The sequence below is a fragment of the Biomphalaria glabrata genome, chromosome 4 (assembly GCF_947242115.1).
Source record: "Biomphalaria glabrata chromosome 4, xgBioGlab47.1, whole genome shotgun sequence".
Lineage (NCBI taxonomy): Eukaryota > Metazoa > Mollusca > Gastropoda > Planorbidae > Biomphalaria > Biomphalaria glabrata.
The window spans coordinates 46729066-46752513 of NC_074714.1; the positions used below are offsets into that span (position 1 = coordinate 46729066).

At 33.6% G+C, this 23448-nt stretch overlaps 1 protein-coding gene across 2 annotated transcripts; it reads right to left on the reverse strand.

Annotated features, from left to right (window-relative positions):
* Nucleotides 1–399: 399 nt before the first annotated feature.
* LOC106054998 (uncharacterized) lies at nucleotides 400–18901 on the reverse strand. 2 transcript variants are annotated; one of them, XM_056027118.1, is made up of 9 exons: nucleotides 18817–18901; nucleotides 12434–12686; nucleotides 11826–11895; nucleotides 11414–11480; nucleotides 11140–11228; nucleotides 9885–9982; nucleotides 9178–9357; nucleotides 8894–8982; nucleotides 400–8163 (listed from the first exon to the last, which is right to left on the reverse strand). In XM_056027118.1, exons 2-9 carry the CDS (start codon nucleotides 12652–12654, stop codon nucleotides 8030–8032), a joined length of 948 nt encoding a protein of 315 aa, XP_055883093.1. In that variant the 5' UTR covers nucleotides 12655–12686; nucleotides 18817–18901; the 3' UTR covers nucleotides 400–8029. The 2 variants fall into 2 exon arrangements, with proteins under 2 accessions (XP_055883093.1, XP_055883094.1); XM_056027119.1 differs by having other exon boundaries at nucleotides 18813–18869.
* Nucleotides 18902–23448: the final 4547 nt, after the last annotated feature.

A 23448-nucleotide genomic window follows, 5' to 3' on the forward strand; every position in this document is an offset into this window, starting at 1 on the left:
TAACTTTGACCTTCTAGAAGCTGACGTATGCTATTTTTTCCCTAAAACTCTTTCTTTGATTGGATACCTAAAATTAACTTGTTTACGCTGGACACTAGCACTGGTTTGACCTTGCTTCTAGAACTTGGTCGAAATAGGTCACAGACTTGACTCGTGACAATTGTCAAATGATGAAATGTACTTTTTGCTGAAAACGATAAGGCAGGCGACCCAGAGACAGAAGCAAATGTGATGGATTGATGATGTGGAAGCAGATCTGCTACAGCTTGGGGTTAGGGCATGGAGACGAAAGGCCCAGGAGAGATCTGAATGGAAGGATGTGTTAAAGCAGCCCAGAGCCCTCCATGGGCTGTAGCGCCACTGGGATGGATGGATGGATGTACTTTTTGCTGACCTCCCCCCCCCCCCCCCTGTAGAATATTTCTAGAATTAATAAAAATACAGCTATCAAATTTGACCAACATATTAAGTAATGAATATTAAAAAGAATCAGCTCGGAGGCAGAAGCAAGAGGTTCATTTGACCAAAAACTGAACATAGACTGGACTGTTCAAAATAAACTGTTTAATGAGAAAAAAAACAAACAGCAAAGATCAAATCAGATCAATAGAACATTAGAACTAGAGTGGATCTAATCCAAATTAAAACTCTCATAAAGCCATTACTTTGTCCAATTAGTAAGAAGCCCACACTTACAATTACTTGTGATGAAAAAAGTAGAAAAGGTCTTGCTGTAAAAATCAATGTAATGTGTATAGATGTCAAGAGTGACAGACTACTGTAAACAGTTCATATACATCTGCTCGTTCAGAATCTGATTCAAAATTTAACGTCAACAATTCTGCAGCTTTATCATCGGCTTTATGCGAGTTTGGACCCTATACTTTTAATAAGATCTATGAACACCTCAACATTCCTGGATTATCAAAACAAACTTTTGACCGCACATCAAAAATATTGTACGATAAAGCATCACATTTGAAGAAACAGTTTGAAAAGAGAACAATGAATTTAGTTAGAAAGGCACATTCTAAACTAAATGGAACTACAATAATCCCAGAAAATGTTATTGACATAGCAGTATCCTATGATGGATCATAGTTCTATGATTAGCCTCGGTTGTGTTGTTGACGTTCTAACTGGATATGTTCTTGACTTCCACGTCATGTCATCATTTTGCCTAACTTGTCAAAAAATTGGTAAACCAATCAAGAAAACCTCGCCATTGAAATACAAAAAATGGTATGAAAGACACAAGCCTAAATGCCATATCAACTACACAGGTAAAACATTATTTTTATTATTAAAATAGTTTTTAAACATAATTGTTTACTGTAATTATAATAACCGTTTATTGAATTAATTTTATAAAATAAAAATTAAAAGCAATTAAAACAAAAAGGTTTTGGTGTATAAATACAATATTGTTGTCTTTAACAATTGCTTGAGAAACTATTTGACAATAGTTTATATTATTTCTATCACTAAAAATTTAATGTTTTTTTTTTTTATTTGAAAGGTTTTTCAGCAATGATGGAGACCACTGCAGCAGAATTTCTTTGGACCATTCAAAAAGTTTAAACTGAGATACACCACAATGTTGTCAAATGGTGATGAGAAGTCTTTTGTTAGAGTATCAGAAATTGATCCTTATCCAGGTCTTGTGATTACAAAAGAAGAATGTGTCAACCACGTAGGAAAAAAGTTAGGAACTGCACTTTGTAACCTTGTGTCTGACTGTTGCAAATGAAAGATAACCCTGGGTGGCAACGGCTTCGGAAAGTTAACACAGAATACCATAATGAAACTTTCTAATTGCTATATAAGGGTTATTCGGAAACATAAAAGTGTGGATGAAATGAGAAAGGCCATTTTAGCTACTATGTACAATGGCTTTTCAACTGATCAGCACCTTTGCCCAACCGGTGCATTTTCGTGGTGTTCCATAGTGCAGAACAAAGTGCCTGGGAAACATCTTAAATGTGTCAGTATTCCTCTAAAATATGAATTATTGGCTGAACATCTAAAACCTCTCTATCAGTGATTATCCGAACCAAAACTGTTACAACGATGTCTCCTGGGAGCTACCCAGAACTCAAATGAATGGCTTCACTCTAAGATATGGAGTGACTGTAACAAAACTAAATTTGCCTCAATGGTGCCATTGAAAAGAGTACAATTTTCTGTGCTGAGCTCTGTTGCTGAGGTCTATTGCTGTTAGCAAGTCTTTATAATCAACAACGAAAGTCAGAAAAGCTGGGCATTGTTCAGTCCACAGTCATGTGAACAATTAGTCTGGTCAGACTGGACATCAAAAAGGGAAGATGAAAAGTTTGATATAAATATTAGAACTGTTGCAGCATATGAAAAATTTTGCGGACTTATGAGTTTAAATTCACTGCATAGAAATACATTCCTAATTTTATCAAATGCTGTAAATACTGCAGCTAAAGAAGCAGGAGAGGAATTTATGAACAAAGCAGCTAACATTGTTCAAACATATGCAGTGTCTCTGGCTGCCCAGTAGTTACCATTAGTTTTGATGGGTCATGGCATAAACGAGGTCATTCCTCGCACACTGGTGTGGGTACCACCGTTCACTTCGAGACAGGGCTCATATTGGATACGGAAGTTCTATCCAACTTTTGTCAGTTATGTGCCAAAAGTAAATTACATTAAAAGTGTCAGAAAAATTTTTATGGATCAGAGGCAGACTTTTTTCACATTCCATAAATAAAAGACACCTCGTCTAAAGCACCATGTTATGTGATGGTGATAAGTCACATTCCGTTGCTATTTAAGTTATTGCTATTCTCAAAGAAGACTGCATCAATTCTATTGCAAAGAGATTGTTCAATGCCCTGACTAATTTAAAAGCCAGTAATAAAAAATTGCTGAAGAACAAGCTGACAAAGCCTGACATAGAAAACAACCATATGGGAAACACATGCCAACGAATCCAAGCACCGTCAGTGAACTGATATTTGCTATTGTGAAATGACTAACAGAACCAGACTTATTGCAAAGATGTGCCAAAATGGGAACTCAGAATGCAAAGATGCCCCAAAACTGACTTTGCATTACTGAATTCTGTTCAGACAGCAACATACCTAGACATTCAACAATGGTGGCATTGGAATTAAAAGTTTATTCCAAAAATTAAATATTGACTGGACTTTAAGAGACAATTCATATTATGGGGTAAAACAGAAAAACAAATAGCTGTTAGCAAAGAAAAGAGTGTCAGGGATTTCCAAGTGGGAAAGAAAAAAAATTTAAAATATGATGCAAAAGGAGCATGACAGAGAAGTGCAAGAGGGTGTAACATATAAGGCTGGCTATTTTAATTGTTGAATGTTTTGTTGTTTTTTTGTACTGTATTAATGCTGAATTGGTATAGTATAGAAGTTTTAATATGATTGTTTTCTTATAACATAAAATTCATGTATAAAACTTTAAATGCAGTTATTGTTTTCTCACATTTATAGTCACTGAACATTTCTTAAAATCTTAACAACCAATAAAGGTAGGAAGCTCATTTTTTGGTGTGCAGGAACATAATAAATAATACAGACCCTATGCTAGAAAAAATAGTAATGCTATTGATAGTTTTTGAAAAAAAAATGTTTAAATAAAAATAAAAAAAAAACTTGAAAATTAGGTCATGACAAAAAAAAATATATATATGTATATATTTAGTACATCAAAACTTCTTTAGTATCATGTTTCCCAGTTGCTGGTAGCAAATAAGAAAACTGAATGATAATGTAATTGTAAATAGATCTGTCTGATGGTTTTGAAACCAAAAACAAGTTTAGTTTTGCACCTAAGAATGAGCTTGGCATAAATGAACATTATTTATCCCAGTCATCTTCTGTTCTGGACTGCTTTTCTGCCCTCTTCACATGTACCATCATGGATATTGTGATAGAGTACATCAATGCCTATGCTCTAAAAAAAGTGAAGCAAAACACCCCATTGAGGAGAAGGTCAAGATTTCAAAACTGGAAACCTGTAACCAAGTATGAGATGATTAAATTTTTGGCAACCACCATGGCTATGGGCTTGAACAAAAAGATAAACCAAAAGATTATTTTTCGACAGATGATATTTATTATATTCCATTTTACTCTGAAATGTTACAGAGGGACAGGTTTTTGTCATTACTCTGTTCAATGCTACATTGTGGACAACAAGATGCTGAAGGAAAAAACAAGATAGAGCCATTCATCAATCCCTTGATTGAAAATTACAGCACTGTCTACACGCCTTTCCAAAATGTGGTCGTCGATGAAATGATAGCTATACAAGCAATTTAACCCTTCAAAACCATATAAATACCATATCAAAAGCTTTGGGCTTGTTGATAGCTCTACAGGATATGTGCTTAATCTTCTGACATACTAAGGAAAAAACACCTCATTTGACCCAAACAGTGACACGGACGGAGAGCAGGCAGTACAGATTTTCAGCACTTTGCTTGGCGTCATTGGCAGAGGTTACCATGTTTTTGCTGATGGCTTTTACACGACCAGAAAACTTGTGGACTATCTTTTATCAGAAGAAAAATAAAGCCACAAAGGCTTTCTTGATGAAATAAAAAAACTAACCATGAGGAACATGAGTCTAGATATTGGGAGACAGCTGAAGAAAAACTAATGGTAGTAAGCTGGCAAGACAAAAATGCTAAAAAGCCTGTAGCTATTTTATCTACCATGGGAAAAGTTGAAAACAGAGAAATAAAAAATAAAATGAAGCCTGCTGTCGTGGATACGTACAACAAGTACATGTATGGTTGCAATCTCGTTGATCAGAAATATTTGAATATAAACCAGATTATATCATTTTAAATATTTTTAAAATATTTTTTTCACTCTTAAAAACGATATAGCTCTCTGGCAACAATAGACAAATTTAGCTACTAATAGACAATTGTAAAAAGCTTCAAAGTCAAAATTTAAAATGTGTACATGAAAAAAAAGGTAGCACATGTTGTAGACCCAAAGGATGATATTAATTTGTAAAAAAAAAAAAATTTTTTTGTTAAATTAACTCATTCAATACGTAACGCCGCACAGTGGGCCAACGCGATTTCGCTTGACTACGTATCACCGCAGGCTGCGCCAAGCGTATATTGTTTCTTTAAATGAGTATTTCTTCTTTTTAAAGCACTTTTATTTCAAATACTTTTCATTACTTCTATTCAGAAGAGGTTCTACTTCCTTTATGTTGTTTTGGTTTGATTATAGCGCAGTTTTTGATTTTGTTATAGACATTTTACCACGCTGTGTTACCGTTTTTGACACAAAAATTTGTGACAACAAAAAACAGCTGATTCAATGGCTTCTTCAAGTGATAGCTCTAGACGTATTGTAATAAATACAGATGTATAAAGGCTGAAGAAGCTAGTCAGATGATTCTATTTGATTCTGAATCGGATGATGATAGATCTAGTGATATTCAGAATCTAGATCTAGAACTTGATAGTCTTCGAGACTGTGCCTCTCAGTCTAAGTCTAGCAAAAAAAGGAAGGAACCTGCTTTAGATTCAGATCAGAATCCAGGTAAAAGCATGAAACTAAGCAGTAGTTCTAGTAGACCTAGGCCTAGAGTCTCAAGACCTATTTATTATGATGAAGATTCTGATATGGACCCACAGCTTATATTTGATGACAGTGATGAAGATTATGAGCCACCAACCAGACCTCGCCCTCAGCCAACACTTGTGGAAAAAACTGCTGTAAGTAAAGGGAAAGGGAAATGTTCTAGATCTACTAGTCTTCAGTCTGTTGATACCAGCACTACGTCTAGTACATCTAATTCTTCTGACTCTGCAGATCCTGAATGGGACCATATTACATATGGAACTACTGAAAATAATTTCAGATTTCACCCTCTGAAAATGCCTGGAGTTTGCCCTGATCTACTTTTAAGTGATCAATCTTCTCCACTTGATTTTTTTCATGCAATCTTTGATGACAGAATTAAAGACAACTTGATATATTCTATCAATTCATTTGCAAGAAAAAAATGCCAACTGAACAACCCAACACGAAAGCGATCTGTCTTCGGACAATGGACTGACGATACAAGAAGTGAGTTGGACAAGTTTATGGCAGTGCTAATAAAAATTGGAATTGAAAAAAAGACCGGCTATTTCGGACTACTGGACGACGGCTGCAGAATTTTATGCTCCTTGGATTCACCACGTATTCAACAGAGAATGCTTCCAAGATATCTACCACACCATGCTTCACTGTGGCGATGAAGCATCAGAAGGAAAAGAAAAAATAGAGCCATTCCTGAATTTATTGACAGATAAATTTAGAAAATGTTTTTATCCCTTCCAGGAGCTCAGCATTGATGAGATGGTCATTGGTTTTAGAGGTAGGTGGCAACACAAAATGTTTAATGCCACTAAACCTAGCAAATATCACATCAAAACCTTTGGCCTGTGTGATTCTGCAACCGGCTATGTTGTCAATATTTTGACTTACTTTGGGGCAAATACCTCTTACAATCCTGATGCAGATAAGGATGGGGGACAAGCTGTGCAGGTTTTTGACACCCTCCTTCAACATGTGGGAACAGGGCATAAAATTTTTGCTGATCTGTTTTATACCACCCGGAAACTCATCAACTATTTGCTACAAAAATAGCAATACTACACAGGTACACTCAACGTCAACAGACTCGGATTTCCAAAAGCAGTCAAGAGTTTCTTACTTACTTTCTTACAAACATATGAAATGGTTCCTCCACAAAGAAAAAACAATGCCCTGTGTTGCTTTCAAAGACAAAAAAGCAAAAAAAAATGTCATTATGGTTTCAACAGATGCTGAAGTGGGCACCGCAAAAGTGAACGATGTTGACAAGCCTTCGATGGTCGACACTTACAATCGAAACATGAATGGGTGTGACAAGCTAGACCGGAAAGTGACCTACTACTGTGTCTTTGAAAGAAAAACCATCAAGTGGTGGAAGAAATAGTTTTATTGGCTGTTTGAAATATGTCAAGCCAATTCCTACATTTTATTTTGCCTCAGCCAGAAACCTGGTGCAAGAAAACTGTCTCTGAAAGACTTCAAGCATGTTTTAATTCGACAGCTTACACAGAATGTAGTTTTGAATGAACAAATCAGAGCTAATGGTAGACAACAAGAGACAGGTTGCCTGGAAAAAACTAAGAGTCAGCATATAGTGGACTACAGCAAACGGGACAGAGACTGCGTTTTTTGTTCTACGAGCACTAAACGGGCCAGAACCCATTTTTTTTGCTCTGGATGTGAAGCAATGCCTCATTTACATCCAAAAGGATGCTTCAAATCCTTTCATGAAGTGCAATAGCTTTGTTGGATGTTGGACAATGTTTGTTCTCTCATTTTCTGTATATAGTGTACAAAGTTCAGTTTTCATAAAAAATGTGTAAAAAAAAAATTTCAGGTGTGTGGACAAAAAAATTCATAACTTTTTTTATTTCTTGTGCAATTTAAATGAAACTTTGCTACTTTCTTACAAACATATTTTGGTATAAATTGTGTAGAAACCAGCTTCTTTGGATTTTAATTATTGGATTTCCATAACCGTAAGTTGAGTTTAATTTTTTTTTTAAATATATTTTTTTCCACAGTGTTATACTTTTGTAGTTATCTTATTCATGTTTACAGTATAACTTTTTTTTTCCACAGTGTTGTATTTTTGTAGTTATCTTATTCATGTTTACAGTATAACATTCCTCATTCAATGACAAAAACATTGATATGCTACTTGCCATAGAAACTAAAAAAAAAATGATTGTATATAAGAACATACAATACTATCACTAGAAAATTTTTGAGCCGGTTTTTTTTTTGCTCCGTTGCATTGACAAAAACTAACGTATGGAATGAGTTAAGATGCCTTTCAAAATGATTGGAGCATAGAGTTAAGTAAGGAACATATTGGTGACATTTTTTTTATCATCTGTAAATAATACATACAAACATAAAAAAGAAATAAATATCTAATTTAAAAAATGACACTTCACTTGTTAAGCCCCCTTTCCATCTGTAGCTACCAGCAGGATGAGACTTTCAATGGCTTTTTCTGGGCCCAATTTCTCCAGCATTCCATAAAATATTTTTGGGGATGATTCCAATATATGTTTGGAATCTAAGGCTAGAACTGTGGAATGAGCCAAGAACAAATATTTAAATTTAGGGTTGATATCGTTACATAAAAGCTTATTATTTCATTAAATCCTATTGCAATATATTGTGATATATACAGTTAAATCTTAATGCAGTAGAATAGGATAGAAAATTACTGCATTGTAAACATTGTTGATGGTCTATTTTGTTGATGAGTATATATGTTAATGGTGCATGCGAGTCCATATGACACAACAACAGAATGAATCAAGAATATACTTAATAACGCAGGCTGATAACTTCAACAATTTAATGAGCAATAAAAAGGGCACAGTCCTATGTCTTCGCTAGCCTAGCGTCGTCTCTAAGGCGTATTGTCCGTTATTCTTCTTGTTCGTAATCCTGCTCTTTTATTACTCGTCACATTACTTAGGAAAAACCCGATTAACATCAACTTCTACGCATCTTGTGTCATTACAACATTTACACAAGAAAAAAATCTTCCCGACTTGTACAAAAGATAGTTTTTGTTTTATTGAAAATCTTTGCAGTGTCCAAAGAGTGGAACCAAAGCGTTTAAGACCCTTACGGAAGGATTTTACATAGAAGCCAGGGATGAGAGACTGACTTTTCAAAGATACTGTTTGGACACTAGAAGTAGAGCTAATGAGTTGACCCTTTTATTAAAACTAAAAACTTAAAAGCATGGCCTTAATTTTACAATTTTGTTATAAACTATAAGACCATTAATGTTTAAACTTTACCTTCTTCAGGTGCATCCACTTCTAACCTGATGTCAGCATCCACTCTGTCAACAACCACTTTTCTGCCCCACTCTAAATTGAAAACAGGCCTGACAAACATAAACCAACATATTAAGTTAAATGACACATTGTCAGCATGAGACCTGTAAATAGTTATCTGCAGTTTAAAATTTGCATAGAGCTTAATAAATACACCATTTTGTTAAGTTAAAACAAACACAATGACATAACTCAAACAATACTAATTTTAATCCATGCTTTACAAACTGCCTATTCCAACTGACCTATTTGGTTTAGTGCTTTTTATTGTTAAACAACAATTTCTCCTTTCGTTGACTGAAGTTATGACATTTTCAGGATATGTCTTCAGAAATCGGTCTAAAGTTATTTCTTGCAAGTTCAGCCACTGGATATAAGACTTTAACAAGGAGAAGGTTGAATGAATGGCCACATTCTCTACGGCCCTAATTGAAAGAGAATTGGAATTCATGTTAGTCAAACTTTAAAAATCTAGTTACATATATCAGGCTAATAAAATATTCTATACATTAAAAAAATGATATGGAAGTTAAGAAAATAATGAATGTTTTTTTAATCTCCTTAAATGTTCTCAACATTTTAAACAGATAATTAAAAATGAATTGTAATTTTATAATTTATTTTGGCATTATTTTTTTAAAAATAAGAATGAAACAAATCTAAATTATTATTTGTAACAAACTGTACAAAAATTGTTATCCTAAATTAATTAGTTCATAGCTAGGCTACATCTTTTTTTAACTATAAATTTCAATCCATACACCAGCATGACCACTGATCAGGATAGTCTTATCAATTCCTGATAAAATGAGTCTAAATATTTTTGAATTTCTTCCCAAACAACCAAAAGCTTTTTATTTTTGTGCGTTTATGCATTTTTTACTAATAGTGTAAAAAGAAGCAGTGTAATCACTTATCACTGTGTGACACTTAAGAAATACTGATTGCTTACTTAGTTACTTCATCCCCAATGACATTATTGATATCCTCAGTAAACTTCACTTCAAACCATATAAGCTTGTTTCTAGTCGTGTCAGCTTCTTCACATGACTGAAAAAAAAAAAAAAAAAAACAATGTTATTATTGTAAAAAAAACACTATATATATATTATAACTAGAAACTGAACTTACATAAATAACATGAACAGTGATGGGAATAGACTATGAGAGAACTTTGAGAGCTTTATAGTTAGTCCAGGTAATGGGTGTATGAATATGATAGTTCAAAGTTTTAAAAAGTATTGTGGTGATATCTTTCTTAAACAATTCTAAAGTAGTGATGTGTTTTGACTTTTGAAGAATGAGCTACAATAATATTTGTTTCACTAATTTTTAAACTGTTCATCAATAAAAAGGAACTCTACGTTGTATTCACTTAAAATGGTTAAAGCAATCATGAGAAAGCATTTAAATATCAAGTTTTTAAGCAAGAGAAATCAACCAAGGAGCAATGCCATAGAGTTGGATATTCAGCAAATAAACTGTATGTATAGGACTCCTTGTCATGCTAGCATTGACCTGCATGGCAGTTGCAGGTTGTTCTTAGATCTAGAATAATATAAATATCTATTTGTAGATCTATTATCTAAGGATAATAATCTAGCTGTTAATCTGTAAGTTTTCTTTTGACTCCCGAAGTTTTCAAGTTGTTGAATAATTTCATGTTAACTGTTATCATTCATTCTCTAGTGTAAACAAATATTGGTTTAGGTTTAGATTTAGGTTTTATGGCACATCAGCACAATTTAGGCAATGTTGTGCACTTAGTACTTCAAGGACTCCCTCCTCCTTTCAAGTATCAGAATCATAACTCAAGCTTAATAAGCAGATATAACTATTCTAAATTCTTGAATTTCTATGAATCATAAATTTATATCCATCCTAGAAGACCAGACATCTAGATTAAATCTAGATCCAACTATCTAAAGCAAAATAATCCAGAAAATAGATCTAGATTAAATAAGAAAATAAAAGTTTTGAATGCACAAACAAACTGATAAAATTGCAGATTTTTCCGAAATGCAAAAATTAATTCTGATTTTTATTATTATTTTTTTTAATTTTGATTTTTTTTTCTCATTTATTTTGGCCATAATAATGAGTCTGAGGAAGTTTTCTAAAAATTCCCACCAGTGAACAAATGTACACATAGCTTTTTATAGAGACACTATTAAGAAAGAGGCATACACACGAAACAGATTCCCTACCAGTGCTTCCTGTAGTTTGTATGTAACAAGAACTTTTCTGTCCAAAATTTGCAGCTCCAAGTGAAATTGTTTAATGCACTGACTTTCATCTTTGAATGGTTAATGAAGCAAGACAAAAATAAAATATTTTTAAAAATATTCCAGTAAAAAAATAAATACTTCATTCTACAATTATAACAAAAAATGATATTTCTTTCAGATTATGTATCAGAAAGTAAAATATGGTTGTATATTCTAAAATATAAGGATTTAGTTGACAAAAAAGTTAAATTACCTAACACAATAACATGTCTCTCTATGTTCTCAATATTCACACCTGTCAATTTAGCAGTCTCTTTAAGCTAAAAAAAATAATATAGAAAATTTACTTCATATATTTTAAATGTAACATGCGCATAAACAAAATTGTAAAGCTAGGATGGTGTACAGTACATGAAAAAAAAAAAATGTAAAATTACTAAACTTTAAAGGATCAAGTCTGATCAAGAGCAAAACAAGTTGTAGAAGACTGAGTAGAAGTTAAGATAAATTGTCAACTTTCATTTGTGCTTCTAATAACATTTGATATTAGGATCACCAATACCATTGCTTTGTTAGATTACAAACCAAAAAAAGTTTTATACTTAGGTTCCAGTAAAGTTTTCTGATTCTCAAAAAAAAAAAAAAAAAAAAAAAACTATACCTACCCTGTGAGTGTAATTATCAATTTCATCTTTCAGAAAGCTGGTTAGTTCATCATCATTTGAACTGTCTTTTCTTTAAGATTACAAAAACATTTTTTTAAGTAATAAAAAGAATTTTAAAACTCTAGCAAAACTGAAGCAATGAAGAATGTATATATAGTGTAGTGAGAAAATGGAAGAAGAAAGGATGGGTGGAAACAATTACAATAAAATGTATGCAAGTCAATAACAGAGATTTATCACAGTAGCTATGGCAGTCATAATATACCATTCATATCTTCCTTAGTTTTACAGTGACGTTTAAGCATTTATTTTTTGTTTCAAACTTTTGTCCTTAAAAATTTTTTTTTAAAAAGAAATTATTTATCTAGATATATAGGCCCCTACTTTTGTGTCTGCAACTTGACCTAGATGACATTGAAGCCAGTTGGTATATTTAATGAATACTATTATATACTCTCTAATCTAGTCTAGACTAGGTCTCCATAAAAATCTAAAACTAAAAAAGTAGTTAAGAAATAGATAAATTTAATCTAAGAAACTGCATATGTCAATATATATGGATTAAATTATGGTATAATAATATAAAATTATAGGTCTAACTTACTTACCTATTCTTTAGTCTTCTACTATTATGATTAGACATAGACCTATGTCGGCTATTACTGATATCAAATTTTGACTCAATCAATCCAACAGGTCCATATTGCTGTAAATTTCTTTCCAGCAAAAAGATATCTTTTTCAAGATCCTTAATTCGATCATTATTAACTTTCTGAATTTCATCAAGTTCTTCTTTGCTAAAAGCACTGTAGTCTACAATGTCATTCATTATATCACATCTGGACTAGTAGTGAAGAGTAACTGTAGAATATGAGCACAATAGATAATATTAGTATGTAGATATATCTCAATGATTCAATGTTTACTCTTATAGGCTTGATCTAGACTTATAGAGTAGAGCAAGATAAATGTAAATGAGCAGATAGTGAGAGTCTTGACACAGTCTAGTCAGTCTTGAGTCTAGTGTCTTAAGTCTTATAAAATCTTGAGTCTATCTTAATCTAATTCTAACTAGATTCTAGTTTTTGTTTGTCTTAAAATTTTATTTATTTTTTATTTACTTCTCAATCTAGATTTTTACTGTAGATTCTAAGACTCTTTATAATCCCTATTAACTATTGGTTATTGACTCTAGCTCTAGCTAGATCCATATCTAGTATAGATTCTAGATATATAATTTTATAAAAGAGACTGGTTAAGACTAGTACTAGTGCTTTTAAACGCCCTAAAGTTTGAAGTAAGAGTGTAGTGGAATAAATCACTCTTCTTCTTGCCTACAAAAATCATGTCTACTACGCAGTGGTACTCTCAATACTTCATTGTCACTTAATTCAGTAGATCCTATTCCTATGCATGATTCAATTATCGTTATGATAATAATAATAAATATATATTATATATAGTAGATTCTTATATAAGGCACACCTCATCAAATTCTCCTTCAAGAAACGCATCGCTTTTTTGGTTTATAATTCATTTGTTTATATGTTTGGAGCTAAAAACGACGTTTCGGAACTGAGCATGTCCAATTTTAGATAAGTTCTGGTATTTTTGTTCCGCCCCCCAGCAATTCATATCCATACAAGGGATGAGGGCTATATTATGAGCCTGTTTGGTCGTAGGCTGATGGATATATCAAAATAAGCTTCCAAACATCTTTAGAAAGACATTCCAATCACATTTGTACTGTTAGCTGTTAAATAAAATTAAAAAAAGGAGGTGTTCCAATGAATAATAAAGAATTTAACACATTCTCCTGTAGTAAACAAGGCAAAATCGTAATAAGAAATATTATTGGGATTAATAAATCTATGATTTTTTCAATGAATAAACATGACCTAGATATCTAGAATATATATATATATATAAATTATAATTTATGAATGAAAGAAAAAGTGCTGCTAATTTGAAGCCAGAGACCATCACCATGCCCACTGCAGGTGATCACACCAGGTGAGCTGGTGGTGAGGAGAGGTATACACTAAGTGTGTAGTGTCACAACCTATTAAACAGGCAGTGGAGGGAAGAGGGAGAGAGTCATTATTATAAGTATCTATGACCTATGGGAGGGAGGGGATGTTAAGGCGTAACAAAACGAACATCCAAATTATGAAAAGAAGAAGAGGGTCCTTGGATGGGAATTAAAAGAAAGAGAGAGAGAGAATACATGTAGCCTAGTTGAAAATATCATGTTTATTAAATTTTAATAATTAATTTATACATCTATAATCTATATAGATATATATATAATTAATTATAATTTATTAGCAATTACATAGTGCCAATAGTGGTGTTTACAGACGGTGCTCAGTGTCCACTGAAGGAGAAAGCACAAAAACTGCGTTCAATATACAAATATAGGTCTTGCAGGAGCATGAAGTGACCTAATTTATTTTAAAATAAAATCTTGACTATGAGTATGACTGAGACTTGAGTGGTAATTCAAAGAAACACTGCTATTTTTATAGTCCTTTTGTTGCAGAATAAGAATCTGCTTTCATTTTTGTGTAAGTTAAACCGTCACCAAATAAAAAAAATAAAATAAAAAGTTGACCTAGTTCCCAAATTGAATACAGCATTATGGGGATGATTACAGTGTGCCTTATTTTATATAAGAATCTACTAGAGTATTTAAACATTTGGAAACGTGCACAGTTTGGAAACACCCATCGTATTTTTTTAATCACTGGCCTTTTATTGTAAAAGGAAATGGAAAACTACTACATTGGTAATGTGCATGCATCATTTCTGTTTCTTTCCTGCACGTCTGCTATTCGTTGCTATCCAGACGATCGAGGTTACATGAGGTCAAAGACCACAGGTACATGAACTTTTTTTTTCTCCTACGTAGGGAAAATGAAACAAGGTCAGGGGTGATTGCTATTTTAAGCATCCTGACGTATTAGCTATAGGCAGACTTGTGTTTTAGGGTTTAAAAATGGTTGGAAAACACGCACTAAACAGCCCAGATTATTCACTGAACAGAATCAGAAATAAAAGGGGGGTGATTACAATTATTTACAAATGTCATAGAGAAGCAAATGGAAACAGTAGTAAAATAAGAGTAGTCTCAGTAGAGCTAGAATAGAATCAATAGATTCTAACTATGACTAAGTTAGATCTAATTGCTTTATTAATTTCATTTGTTTATAGATCTAATACTTTTTATTTCTCTGTGACAGTCTAGATCAGTGGTCTTCAACCTTTTTTGGCCTACCGCCCCCTTTTCGAATTTTCTATTTTAAAAAATCCGCCAGCGCCCCCCTCTAAGAAAAACAGTTATAAAGAAGCGTGAGAAGGCAAATTTGAACAAAATATCATCTATCTATTAATTTTTATGCTGTCAATAACACTTATCCCGCTTGGGAGACGACCGCATGCCAAAGGCAATTGTTGTGAACTCCTTGGCCTATGACTGACGAGCCTTGAGGAGGACTGAGTTACAGAGGTGCCCCCCTCCCCCGTGAGCGCTATAAAGATTTATTCATAGAGGAAAGTACCTGGCAGCATTCTCTGGCAGCAGATAGCCTCTGAGAGAAACAGTTCGAGAGCTCTTACAAAAACTGCGGGACAAACATTTGATACTCAAAAACAAAAACGATCATACAACGGCTTTGTCTGCATAAAATTCGGGAAAATATGTAGGTCGCAGTTGGGTTTGCGTAGTTATGTGAAACACTGGACTCAGCCGTAATCTTCGGAATTAAAGGCAAAAACAGCCAATATTATCATTATACAAAAATTATGTCAAATAATTTGCAGTGATTACACACACAAAATTAATTGTAAAGACTTTCTTTCAAATCCTAAGAATAGTCTCCGTTTAAATTTTTGAATATTAGGGCCTACTGTTTTTAGGTTTAATTGTAAAGTTAGTTTTATTTTTTAATATAAATATTATTATTGCTGAATTCACTACAAAATGAAATTAAGCTAATGGTAACCTTGTGCTTCCTGCAGTCTGACAATATTAGAAATTTCAAGCTTTAAGTTAGCCAAGGCAAGGCGAAGGTCTCCTCTGTTGGCTACATCCAGTCTATTTCTTTCCTTATTCATTAACTTTGTTACGCACTAAATCTAGGTTAACCATGCATGTTTAATGAAAAGCTAAAACATAATTCCAATTTCGACCACAGTTTTGGAATTTTACTGAAACATTTAAATGCAGTCACATCTCTGTTGTGCTTCCAGGGACGTAGCTAGGAATTTCCATCGTTTGGGGGCCAGGGGGCTTGACATCTTTTGGGGCCACTATTTTTTTCGTAATATTTAATTTAATTAATTAAAAAAGCACTAATTTGCCCCCCCCCCTTAAATGGGGGCCCGGTGGATTTTCAAATTCCCCTTCCCCCCATTCTAGCTACGCCACTGTGTGCCTCCTATGTATACATTCTTTTTACTGAAGACATAGTTTTGTAAATCTATTTTTTCATGCAACTCAATTTGAACGTCAGTAACAGATGTTTAATAATTGTCATTTTTTTTTTTTTTTTTTGTATTTTAGAAGCGAATCCTAATTTCTTCATAGAGCATTGTTATGGGAATTGCATAGATATCGGTGTCCTTGGGCAGTAATTCATTTGTCAACAAACATGTTATGTGACATTGTAAAACTCTTTAAAATAGATTTAATATCTTCATAAAAGAGAAAATGATATTATCGATAAAAGTCAATCTCTTTCCAAGCAGTCGGAGGTTCGTTTCATTCATTTGTGTGAGATGCCTACCCTGTAAAACAATTTTTTTAGCCTGCTTTAAGTCATCGCCAACCGTTGAATCTTCCCGTTTCTCAAAAAAAAAAAAAAATATTTTAAGAGCTTAAAAAAAACGAGCCATAACCATTAACAAACCCCTTTCGAAATCCAGCGAACTTCAGTTTACAACAAGTCTAACACCTTTTTCATCATTTGTTTCACAAAACTATTGAAAGATGCGCTTATTTTCGGCATAGGTTTGTATTTTATTTACAGTTTTATAATTAGATTCAAATAGAAATGAAATTGCGGGCTAAACTTTTCTTGTGTATCAGAACTCACAAGGTGAATAGTGAATAGATTTGTTCTTTATTATATATTACTTATGAAGTCATTGTAGCGTCCAACCACTGATGGTTTCCTATATGTCCTTATAAGCTACACAACTAGACAATTTTGAAATATTTCATCTCTAACAGAAAAAAAGTATTTTTGTGTTACATATGTTTTAAAATAAATTTAGTTTTAATCAATTTTTCAATAGTATCATAAGAATTTTTAAAAAGCTATGCATTTTACTAAGAAGCCATTAACACATATCCTGCTTTGCCGTTTTTTGTTTTTAATATAGTTTTAATTTTAGATTTTTATAATTGTTCATGAATATTCTTAAATTATTTTTGGATGTTGCTATATGTTCGTGAAGCCGACTTGGTTTCATAACCTCATCTGAAAATGCCATCAAAGAAGAACTTACTTTTTTCTAGTGGCAATTCACTAAATCTCAAGGAAATATTACATGACATACCAGTGAGTTTTCGTAACAAGATTTTATCAATGTTTATTCTATTAAATGTTACCTTTAATGTTTTTTTTGAAATTAACATTTACATATCAATATATGAACATTAAATGTTACCTTTAATGTTTTTTGAAATTAACATTTACATATCAATAAATGAACATTTGTAGATGAAATATTACTATAACAGGGTCGGACTGGGTGTCAAAATCGGCCCGGGCATCTATATTTCGTCCGCCCATAAATTGTATATTATATGATGGACATCCAATTCTAGGTCAACATGTCCTCAAAATCATTCTGTCAAGTTTGATAATGTATCGATACACATGCCTATAGTGACTATAAATACTTCACTCAGAGGGCCTCTTGTAAGAGAATACTAGAAAACCTTTCACAATTTAACACATGCCTTAGTGACATCCATGCGACATTTATATTTTAAAACAGACGTGATTTCAAAAAAAAAAAAGATGATTACTGTGGTCCTACAGGCCCATTTAGGTACCGGCCCACCGGGCATTTGCCCGAATGCCCATATAGCCAGTCCGCCCCAGTACTATAATCTAAAAGGCGTATTACCTACTTTGTTTCTCAAATCTTAAACGTTTATACGCGCGAGATCCAAGGACAATAAATACCCTTCAATTACAGCAAAAGAGTATAAATTTAAAAATAGAAAATGGGATTCCCGAACTCAATTTCTAACGTTGTTTTTGTTCTTAAATTAGAAGCAAGTTAACTTGTCTATATAGTTTCCAAGCTTTAATGTTGAAGAATTTTTAAATTTGTTTTGTTTCAGAGCACCTTTAGTTTATTCTTACCGCCTTTATGCCCAGCGCCCCCTTACCGCCCCATTTTGTGCCCAGCGCCCCCCTACCGCCCCTTTCGCTCTCAGCGCCCCCCAAAATCTCGAAAACGCCCCCTCGGGGGCGATATCGCCCCCGTTGAAGACCACTGGTCTAGATTCTAGATACCCGTATCACGGCGTATCCAATACTTCATCTTTTACTTGATGATCATCTAAAACTATTAATGTCTATATCTCATATGGCCATATCATCATATGGCTTCAGACGTCAGAAAAGAAAAGAAAATATATTCACAAGCCTGAAATTGTTAAAGCTGCCATGGCCATAGAGACTATGGATAAAAATGAAATGTCTAAGTCTAGGTCTAGAACTCTAGAGTAGTCTAGACTCTATAACTTGACAAAGTGACAAAAAAAAATAAGCTAGGCTAGGGCCTAGATCTAGACTAGAGCCTAGGCTAATCTACTAATTCTTTTCTAATAACTAATTTTACTAGTGTATATCAATCTAGATCTATGATAGATGCGGATATCTACATAGATCTAGTCTAGCTAGTCTATATATCTAGATCTAATCTAGACTAAATTCTAATATTCTAGATCTAGATCTAGTACAATACCAACATAAACATTGAACATATCACTGAATTCACCGCCAAAGTTTACATTTAGATTTATTCCAGTACAACAATGCTTTTCCTTCCCACAGTTCAACATCAATCACAGACCTATAAAAATATAAAGATATTGGTCTGTACGTTTAGCTCTGCTGTTCGTACTTAAATACCCAGAAATAACTAGAACTTTACTTCTCTGCCGATAAAAGAAATCTGACTTTTAAAACAAGCAATAAAAATATTTTTTTTATTTTTAAAAATTTATTTAAAGGAAAGAACCGCAGAATCACTACCATATATGTCAATACTTTCTAAATATAAATCAAAACTAATCAATAACCACTAATCAGTGGCGTAGCTAGCCATATGGGAGTGGTGCGAGTGGTACGGGGCATCAAGTGGTCAGGGGCATCAAACTAAGGATAAATTTTCTCAATAAGATCCAAGCATTGTGCATACATGAACAAAGACAGACTACTAAATTTCCAATTTTAACTAGAAATTAATTTACTTTGCTACTTTTGTTGATCTCCTATGTTCTTTTTAAATTAAACGTAACATGTTAACCAGGTTGAATCAAGTTCACTAGATTGGTTTAAATCTCAACGCACTTTTACACGCCCACTTTCTTCCATTTTTCGGTAATCTGGTTTCATCTAAATCTAGAGCTTATAAATAAATGCCTTAGACTCTAAAATAGCAGAATCTGGCACTTAATAGGCATCGTGAACAAGTTGAAGGAGAATGACTAAGATAAAATCTAGGTCATTTCTAGGAGTTTGTGAAACTACTATTCAAGTTCAATCTACTCCTGAGAGAACATGTGCACCGAACCAAGATTAGTTCCTGACCAAATATTACGTCTCCACAAATAGGCCTACTTTACGAACCTATTGTAATATTGGGTGATAATGAGCCGAATATTTTTCAATTTTTTTTTTTTTTTTTTTTGACAATTCATCTGACATCACAAAACTGGATCCATTTTTTTCAAATGTTGAGGTTACGTTGTCGTAGATAATGACGGGATACAAACTCTGTAGTCTTTCATTGACATCATCTTCATTTATTATCTGCTCGAACCATTCTCTGAGTTTGGCTGGAATTCGTGCTGAAGCTGAAATCTATTCCGTAACATTTTTCGGTACACTGGACCGTTTACACACCTTTTATCGACTTCAGCACACCGCTAGGACGTGCGTGTTCCAATGGACCTATGTTCCTAGCACCATAGTCTTGGTCAGTCACTGTCTCCTTCTTTAATAGCTGCGAAAAATGTAGTGAATTTTACACTTGTAGCAGTGGCGTAGCATCCATGGCGCGAAGGGGTTCAATTAAACCCGGGCCCATGACCAAAAAAGGGCCCACAAGTTCATTTTTAAAAAATCGAAAATCTACTGTACAAATTTAAATGTATTAAATTCTTATATAATTTTACTTAACATTCATTGTTTTCTTATACTTTGGACATAAATGCGAAATAACAGATCGATGTATGCCTTATTATTAAGAAGCAACAATCCTTCATTTGGCGGTCATCGCGAAGATTATCATTTAGGAGACACGAGTAATAAAGACAATTTCTTAGCTGTGATATATTTGATTTTTTTTTCAAGTGTTAAATAATAACAAAAAGTACAAATAACTTCAAAAACGAAGTCACGGACCTTTTGGGCAATCTAGTTGTTCCCTAAAAGAAAGGGCGATTCAATTCTTTGCTAGATTAGTATTAATTTCTAAAATTGTTTGTTGATCTTTATTGATGAGATACCCAAAGAAATGGCAATGAAAACTATTTCTGATATTTCACATCTGAGAGTAAAAGAAGACTACAGACATTTTATCAATAAAATAATTGCATGGGGGCATCTACATCAAAATCAGAACAGATTGGAGCGTATTGGATTTGCGACAATTACTCTCCCATATTAAAATTAAAGAGATGTTTTTTACTAAGCTTCTTTATCCGGATGATTGCGTCTTTCTTACTGCTGCTTTTGTTTTTTTATCCACATCAGAAAAACTGAGGTCATGATCCAGATGTAGAAAAAAAAAAAAAAAGAGGGCCTTTCCCAAAACAGGCACAGACGACGATACGAAAACTTAGACCCCCGGTGGACATTAGATGTGACAAAATATGCAGGTCGCAACTGGGTTTGCTTGGTCATGTGTAATACTGGGCTCATCCTTAATCTTAGGAGTCGAAGACATTTCAAGACAATGTCTTAGGATTTTTTACTTCACAAGTGACATATTTTTGTCAGTATCGAGGTCATCTTCAAAGTTGCGATGTGTAGGTCATTAAATAAGACGTTCTATAATACAGACATGGCTTCACTTGCCATTCTTTTCATTTTAGCGATAAAAACAAATAGTTTATCAATGCATGCCTTTTTTTTTCTTCTCTATTTGCTACTCGGAATGACCAAAACAAAACAACGCAGTTTTAGTTTATTGGTGTGCTATAAACTGAATAAAATAGAAAATTGATGTCTATTGATTAATAATTTATTGACACATACTTTATCAATGTTACACAATTCTCACATATGCGTTGTTGTTGTTTTCAAAATTTATATTATGATGAGACATAAGATATGATAAAACATTAATATTACATTAATATGAAACGCCAGATAATCAGTTACTTTAGAATACAATTTATTTAAACACTTGAGTGTCAATACACAATTACTTGTAAGAGGTTGTAATTGAGCCGAGTGTAATGACACTATACCTTCTAAAAGGTAGTATCAAGCTATCAGCAATGTATTTTTTGTCTTACTCAATCAAGGGACGGGACCACCATCAGGGGCGGAGTGGGTGTCAAAATCTGCCTTGGCATTTCTATGCAATTCGGCCCACAAATTGTTAGCCACATGATTGCTTTAGATTATTGTTAGACTTTAAATTGTAAAAGATCTCTTAAAATAATTTACTGGCATTCATGCGACCCTTTCGGTGGCCCTATTGGCCCAATTAGGTACCGGCCCACCGGGCATTTGCCAGAATGCTCATATAGCCAGTCCGCCCCTGACCACCATCATAATCTTGAACCCGGGCCCATGAGCTTCTTGCTACGCCACTGGCTTGTAGCATGCTCGGAATAAATAGGCCTAAGTACAGCTCCTGATTTACGATAGTGCGTATGCCAAGGACTTTACGGTCTCTAGCCCTCTATAAACTAAAAAAAAATATACACTTTCTAAAACTAAAATATGCATATTAAATATTTATTTAAAGGAAAGTGAGATTAAAATTTACAAGAACCCTTTTTCTTTTATCTAAAATATTGCATCCTTTTACAAATAAATATTTTCATTCATAAGTGGATCTTTACTTAAGTTTTCGAAAAATCCTGCCCTCGGGCTTCCACATGTTTAAATCTTGCCCTACCCCTAATTCAAATACTATCTCTTGAAAGATTCGTTCTAGTATTCAAAAGACATATATAATTATATGAAACAATATCCGAAAAAACAACAACAAAGAATAAACTGACTAGCCTTAACTGACATTCAGCATGTAAGCCTAAATTTGGATTCCAAATATATTGTTAAATAATAATTTAATAATAATTTTATTTATAAAGCGCTGTTAACAAACAAAATGTAGGCGCAAGGCGCTGTAATAACATTACAAACACAAACAAGACAGCTTAAATGACAGTTAATCTAAAAAAGTTTTAAACAGATAAGTCTTAATGTTCTTCTTAAAAGTGGTGTAGCATGTTGTCTGTCTGAGATCAATGGGGAGTGAGTTCCAAACCTTTGGTCCGTGAACTGAAAAAGCCCACAATGTATATGCATAGAAAAAACGAAAAAAAAAAATGTATTCTAATTTAATGTCTTTAAGTTTCTTTTCTTTTCCATTGAATTATTAAACCCTCATGGTGTTACGGAGTGTGTGTGTGTATAGTTCTATGGTGACGGTGGGAATATGTTAGCGAGTAGTTGTGAATGATGCAAGATAAACGTCACTGTCATCAGCGGTCTGAGAAAGAGATAACTCCATATCGCGAGACTGAAAAGGCGTGTTTTTGTAGTGAGTTAGATTTTTGTTAAAATACCATTTGATATTATTACTAAAGTCTACTACATTTATTTCATTGTATCTCAACTTGGTTTTGTCTATAATAAAAGTGTTTAGTATCACATGCAAGTTATTTCAAGTTGGATGCTACAAGTCAACGACCCTCAACAACACATGGAGCCCAATGTTGGAGCGTACAGCAATCTCATGTTGGCTTGGGGGGGGGGGCACACACAAAATTGTGTTTGTGTTTATTTAGGGAGGCACCTTTGGCAAACATTTGAGAAACAATGATCTCGCGTCTGTGTTTAAAGATCTAGATCTATTCCCAACGTGAAATGTCTCAAATGGCGTAGCCTACATGACGAACACGGTTACCATAATGTCCACAATGGCAACCAATACACATGATACACATGATCTTATCTTATAAAATACAGACGTTACTTCAAACAAGAAGATGATTACGTCCTACGCGTCGTGCATCTAGTCATGCATGTTAACCAAGGAGTCGAAGGATTTAAATTCTGCCAAGTCATTGGTTTTCCTGGCTGGCTCAGGCAACCCAATTCCATGCTCTAATAGCACTAGGGAAGAAGGAGCATAA